Here is a 7,500-nt window from a genome sequence, read left to right on the forward strand (position 1 = left end):
TTAATAAATCGATATAACAGACGGGAAAATATATTTATTCAAATAGAATAATATATTCGAAAAGATTTTGTGGAAATGATCAACAACAAGAAAAAAGAAAACAAAGAAAAAAAAATGATAATAATTAATCGAAATATTAATGCTATCAATTTCTTCAATGACACATTTTATTTTTACCTCGCTTTTTTTTACTTCGTTTTTTTTTTCTCGTTCAATTTATTCAGCGACACATTGATAACGGCGGGAAAATTCAAATGATGCTGATGACTCATAAATGATATGTTGTAAAAAGGAAAAAGAAAATAAATAAATAAAAAAATAAAAAAAAAGGAAAATAAAAAAAGAGAGAAACCAACTATACGGGATTTCTGCTAAATGAATAAAATTAATTTAATTGATCGACGAGTATGTCAATCGTTTCTATAATCGTTCAATTATGGATTGAGATGGATAAAGAGAGAGCGTGCGTAACGCATAGGGTATTTGTGCTAGTTACAACAATGCAACATCCTTATTGGTTGAAAAAAGATGCTGTACGATAACGGGAGATGTCTATATGTTTTGAATCGTGACAAATTAATTTTAAATGTAGTCATTGTTATTTCGTTGTGTTGTTGTTGTTGTTATCGTTGTTTATGATACTGTTATTATTGTTAATGATGTTGTTGTTGTTGATGATGTGGTTGTTATTGTCGTTATTGTTGTTGTCGTTATTACTACTACTAAATATAATACGTATTACGATAAATTTATATCGTATAATTAAAATGATATTTTGATAATAATTTTTAATCAAGTAAATTCCCTTTGTATAAATTCCAATATTATTATAATTAATAATTTAATTAAATAATACAATGAGCTTTAATTGTATGAGCTATTTCAATTAGGACAAAGTATTTTTCGTATTCATTTTTTTTTCTTTTTTCTTCAATTTTCAAGTATCGTTTCTATATGTAAAATTAAAAATTAATGAAACGTGAATATTTTTTTTTTTTTTGCATGCATACACACGCACGTCCTTGTCGTCTTTGTGGTCATTGTCATCGACGTCATCGTCATCGTCGTTGTTTGTCGTCGTCGGCATCGTTGTTGCTATCCAAGTATAACATGCCTTGCATTATTTTGTCGCGCCGAAAGTATCACCGGAACATTTACTCGATTTTTGCGTACGCTCGCAACACACTTTCTACCGATTATATATTTTGCCATTCATTTAATTCGATCGATTTGTCACCACCATTGAATTTCAAATCAGAACTTTGGAGTTCTTTTGTGCATCTTTTTCTTCTATTTTTTTTTTTTTTCTCATACAAAACTGTATCATATTTACAATAAATTTGTTTCTTTTAAATATATATATTAATCTAAGATTAATATTATATTTTCTCTCTCTCTCTCTCTCTCTCTTTTTATTTTTATTCAACGTCTACGATATGCTCTAATTATAGCGCCGTTTGTTAGAAATAGTACTTGCTTCATAGTATAATGTGCGATTTACGGTACCAAGGCAGTTACAGTTACATTTTATCGAAATTACAACGACAACGACGACGACGACGACCACGACGATGACGACGACGATAACGACGACGATGATGATGATAATGATGATGGACGACGACGACTAATTCCCATATAATTTTCTTTTGATTCAAAATAAAAATTAAAACTTTATTACGATGATATTAACGGTAGATTCGGTTGTTTGGATTTTCGAAATGAAGTTTTGAAAAAAGACCGCCATATAAATTTTTCTCTACAGCGCCATCTGTGCCCCCTTATTCCCACCCCCTCCCAGTTCTAGAATGAAAATAATTTCGTGTAAAAAGGCCGGCCATCGTTGTCCGTATCTTATTCATAATGATCGGTCGTAAAAGGTGTGTAACACGTAATATAATAAAAGTATATAGGCCCGGTTTACATAATATGCCACGAGGAGAGAGAGAGAGAGAGAGAGAGAGAGAGAGAGAGAGAGAGAGAGAGAGAGAGAGAGAGAGAAAAAGAGAGAGAGAGAGAGAGAAAAACTGTATAGCGGATCTTCGAGTTTCAACTTACGAGCAAGTAAAACTGGTCGACCTTTCGAAGTATAGTATTCGTTCGAAGTATAGTAATCGAATAAAAGAACTATCTTACGTTCTTACATACTGCTCTTGAGTACTGCATTATATATACTATATATGTGTATGTGTGTATATGTATATGTATATGTATATATATATATATATATATATATATATATATGTGTGTATATACATATTAACGTAAGTAATATATTGAATTGGTCAATAATTAATGACGAAATGTTAAATAAAAAAAATTAAATGTAACGTTTATTGAAATATAATATGGTACAAATTTCGACAGATTGACTTTAACAAACGCGCGCGCGTGTATATGCTGTGTGTGTATGAATATATATATATATATAAGTGTTTATATACAACGACATTTTTATTATTTTCCCACGTAAATATAAAATAGAAGTTATGGTAAATATAAATTGCACAGTGAAATATTGAATTTTTGGTTATGTTCGACACATGATATTTTTGTCTTGCTAAATAAAAAAAATGTGTATGTATAAATATATATATATATAAAGATTGATCGATCGTGTTTCCATTTACAAGTACAGGTTTTTTCTCTTCTTTTTTTTTTTGTATTCTATCATATATAAAATAAAATAGAAACGAAGAGAAAAAAAGAAAAACAAAAAACAATGTGCAGAGAATCTTTCACAAATACGTCTCTCTCTCTCTCTCTCTCTCTCTCTCCCTCTCTCTCTCTCTCTCTCTCTCTCTCTCTCTCTCTCTCTCTCTCTCTCTCTCTCTCTCTCTCTCTCTATCTATTGTAACATATGAATCGTCGAATTCTTCTTTCTATTCGTGTCACATCGGCCAATTTCGATCATTCCAGATTTTTTTGGCCTTTTTTGCCTTTTCTTTTTCTTTTTCTTTTTTTTTTTCTTTCTTTTTTTTTTTTTTTTTTTTTTTTCGAAAGTGATGTATAGCTCATGTCCAACGATAACAACAAATAACACGAAAAGACAAAAACGGAACGTAATTGCATCACGTTTTTTTTTATGCTTTCTTTTTTTTTTTTTTCTTTTTCTTTTCCTTTTTTTTTTCTTTTTCTTGTTTTTTCATACAGTAAAGCTACACAGGATAGATTAGCACAATTTCAAAAGAATCATTTGTGAAATGGTATTTAAAATAGTCTAGAACTTTTTTGATTGTGCGCCAGTGGAGTATTTTTACGGCATGCAAAATATATAAAAGAGGAAGAAAAAAAAAAAAAGAGCAGAAATGACTGGATCGTTAACAAAAATCGCTTGTGTTGCAAGATGACGTCGTTTGAATTGTGTTTCAAAATACTTTCGATATCTATTAAGAATTCGAGGAATTTAAGATAGCCTAGAGAGAGAGAGAGAGAGAGAGAGAGAGAGAGAGAGAGAGAGAGAGAGAGAGAAGGAGAGAGAGAGAGAGAAAAAAAGAGAGAGAGAGAGAGAGTCCGCTCGGGTAGAATTCAAAGGAACTCGAAGAACGCTTTCGTTTTCCTTTTTTGAGCACGCGTTCGTCGTCGTTTCCGCATACTTAAAGCTATACAAAAAAAAAAAAATAAGACAAGGAGAGAGAAGAGAGAGAGAGAGAGAGAGAGAGAGAGAGAGAGAGAGAGAGAGAAAGAAAAAAAAGAAAGAGACATTACATCGTTCATTTAACTTTGCAACTTGTACTCGTTACATTTGTTAAAACGAAACGGAATAGGTGGACTATTTTTTAGTCCTCACCCTTCCACCTTCCATGCCACTTCCCCACCTTATCGTCATCTTCAAGCTATTCTTTTTAAAGAATTGGAACGGAACGAGAAACGAATGAGTCAAGTGTTGCTCGTTCATATATTATACCATAGATCATTGTTAGAATTATTTTGTGCAATTTTTTTTTTTCAATGTCTTACTTTTTAACCATCAAGAATATTTATATATATATATATATCCACACACATATATATGTATTATATATTTATATTATTATGATGTATATATCGATTTTGAACCCATTTTTAATGTCGAGATACTCATAGTATTTTTGTATTTAAATAAATCATCAGAGCCTTTAGCAATCTTTTTTTTTTTTTGTTTCTCTTTCTCTCTCTCTCTCTCTCTCTCTCTCTCTCTCTCTCTCTCTCTCCTAAATATGTCAACTATAATTATTGATCTATTATATTTATTGGGGAGAGGGGATAAAAGAATCCAAGAGATTAAAAAGAGTTAGCCCTTGATGCTTGTTGATAAATGAAACGTGAAAATAAAAAATATTTGGGTCATGGGGAACAATAATAATAACAACAATAACAATGACAAGAGCAATAATAACAGTGACAACAATAACAACAACAATAACAATAATAATAAAGTGAAAAACAAAAACGAAGAACTATTTCTATGACGGTTTCCTTTTATTTATTTTTATATCTTATTTCAGGGAATGTGTGACATGTTCATCCAAACACAGCAGACGAGTAGCGTCAACGGCAGCAGCAGCAGCAGCAGCAGCAGCAGTAACAACACCGCTCACCACCACAGCAAGAAACGCAAGTTGGAGTACAACGTGAGCCAGCCGGTGATCCAGCACGGATTGGTCCAATCGACCGGCGACTATCAATTGGACAATACCGGACTGCAACAGCGGTACTCCGTGAACGGTGCTAATACCGCATTTAGCTCGCTGCACAACAATAATGCGCTGCAGAAGAGTAGCCCGAACCAGCAGACCCTGGTACGAGCCTCGACGATCAAGCTCCTAGACACCTACCAACGCTGTGGCCAGAAGGTTGGTGTCACTCGATGCCCCTCCCAACCAACCAACTAACACTTGCCCATAAATTTTTTTTATCTTTTCCTTCCTTCTTTTTACTTCTTTTTTTTTTTTTTTTTTTTTTTTTTTCTTTGCTTCCTCTACCTTTTCGTTTATATTTGATGCGCTTACTGAGCTTTATCATCATCATCATTATCATCATTTGTATACAGGATTGGCTAAAAATTTCTAAGTAATTTTATTTGATCTAAAAAAAAAAGAAGAAGAAAATTTAGTCTGTAAGGAGAGAAAGACCCTTTCAAAAAACAAAAAAAAAAGGAATTGTAACATCTCTCTATAAACTAACTTTATTTTTGGCCAATCCTGTATTTGACTCCATTAGCATCATTACAATACAATATTTATAAACGTCTCCAATTCATTCGTCTTTCCAAATGAAAAGAAAAAGAAGAAGAAAAAATAATATGATTGAGAAATTTTAAAGGTTGAAAAGATTTAAATTTGTTGATGTAAATTAGGGATGATATTTTAATGGAGATACGTAATTACGTGTGTATGTATTATATATATATATATATACAAGATGAAAGATCGATTCTAATGATTTATCGTAAAAATTGATTCGACAAATTTCAATGTTAAATTTGTTTGTTCGATTTAACATTAATTGAATTTATTTAGAGAAGAGATTAAAGGATTATTTCTTTAATCGATTATTAATCACATTTGGTATTTGTAAAAACAGAAGGGACATTTCTATTATAAAAGTTATTATAATTTCATTTCATTAAGGGATATCGGAGATGTACCCTGAGTTTTAATATCTAATCGTTTCTTTTCTCTTCATTTTCTTCGTGTAGTTGTGTTAACTTTCGTCTTGTTGTTTTTCATTGTTCATCGTTCATTAATCGCATGTTTTCTGATAAACAATCAGATAATATTGAAGATATTAACGTATGATTCATCATCAATCAATGACTAGGATGATTTTAGTTTCTTTTTCTCATTCTAATAATCTTCTTCATTCTAACAATGTATTTCTATCTTTATACATATATTTGCTAGTGTTTTAATCTCATTAGAATTATTATTCTTGTACAGATCTCTCTCTCCCCCCACCCCCCCACCCTCTCTAACATTATTTTCATTTTTCTTCATGTTTTATTCTTAATAAAACAAAACAAAACACATTTCTATCATGGATATGTAAATGTCCAATACTAATCAATTTATAATAGTAATAATAAACAAAATATTATTATTATTATTATTAAAAATCACATCATACATTGACAAGTTGCTGTATCATCTATGTGCGGTGTGTGTGTGTGTGTGTGTGTGTAACTCATTTTATTATTGTTATTTAATGATGGCCTTTCTCTTAACGTACTTGGTACCACTTGGTATCGATCTCGTTATCCTTGGGATAGTCTTTTGATCGAGAATATATGTGAAGGTTTCAAACTCCGATGATCGTTTATATATATATATATATATATATATATATATATATATATATATATATATATATAGTTATAATGTTTTCTGATAAGACAAATCTTCTTTTTCATTGTCCTTGAAAGATTGTTCGATAAATCATTCTCTTATTGCAATCGATTTTATACTGATAATAAAAATCGTCTTGCGTTTATGCTTTTTATTTTTTATTTTATTTTATTTTTATTTATCTTCATTATTATTATTATTATTATTATTATTATTATTATTATTTTTATTATTATAATACCATAATTTCATTCGAATTGTCAGAATCCATTATAAACAATATTTTTATTGTTAATCGTAGAGGTGCGTGATGCTTAATTTTTTTTTCTTCTTTTCTTTTTTTTTTTTTTTTTTACACCTGGTATATAATACGTTTAGGCGTTCTTTTTCATTCCCGTTCATCGGAGCATTTCATTCTATGTTCCATGAAGGACTGAACTCTCTTAAGAGAGTACAATGAACGAGTCAACGATTTCTATTCTCTTTCTAACTTTATTTAAGAAAATTTTATTCGGACACTTGTAACTTCTTTTGTTTTTTTTCAACCCCACCCCCCGCCCTTTTGTTTTTTTTTTTTTAACTTCTTTTTCTTTTCATTTCTTTTACTTTCTCTTCTTTCACTTTCTTCCGTCAAATATTAAAACAACACGAATCAAATTCGAATTAGATATGAAGATTATACGTGTGTGCGTATATTGATAAGATATAAATCTTGTTTGTTAAATATGATTACATTTTGTTAAATTTCTTGGAACTTATCGATGCAGGAGATCTCAAATTATAAGTAACGTGTTTGAATTTAATTTTGAGTTCTAAATTTGTAATGTCTAAAAAAAAAAAAAATTGAAACGAAATAAAAAAAAAAAAGGAAAAGAAAAGAAGAAGAAGAAGAAGAAATTAAGAAAAGGGGTCTTATATAGTATTTTATATTTGAATTTTTTTTTTGTTTTTTTTTTTTTTTTCTTTTTTTGTTTTTATCAATTGATATTTTAAAAATCACAAAGTATAATATATAATTAATATTGTATAAATATATAATATGATATATATATTCTACGACAAAGAAATGTGTAATTCTTCTTTTGGCTTTTTTCTTTTCTTTTATTTTTTCTTTTATTTTTTCTTTTTTTTTTTTTTATGGGGAAGGCTATAAAATCATGATGATATAGATTTT

At 29.7% G+C, this 7,500-nt stretch overlaps 1 protein-coding gene across 16 annotated transcripts in view; it reads left to right on the forward strand.

The window, feature by feature from the left end:
• Hipk (Homeodomain interacting protein kinase) overlaps positions 1-7,500 on the forward strand; it is a 31,613-nt gene that overhangs the window by 13,481 nt on the left and 10,632 nt on the right. For all 16 annotated transcript variants that reach the window (XM_085662059.1, XM_085662061.1, XM_085662063.1 and 13 more), the window contains one exon: positions 4,488-4,835. In XM_085662059.1, the coding sequence (XP_085518185.1) occupies positions 4,491-4,835 (345 nt within the window). In that variant the 5' untranslated portion in view covers positions 4,488-4,490. The remainder of the gene's footprint in view (positions 1-4,487; positions 4,836-7,500) is intronic.

The sequence above is a fragment of the Vespa mandarinia genome, chromosome 17 (assembly GCF_050613455.1).
Source record: "Vespa mandarinia isolate Hongniang chromosome 17, ASM5061345v1, whole genome shotgun sequence".
Taxonomy (NCBI): Eukaryota; Metazoa; Arthropoda; class Insecta; order Hymenoptera; family Vespidae; genus Vespa; species Vespa mandarinia.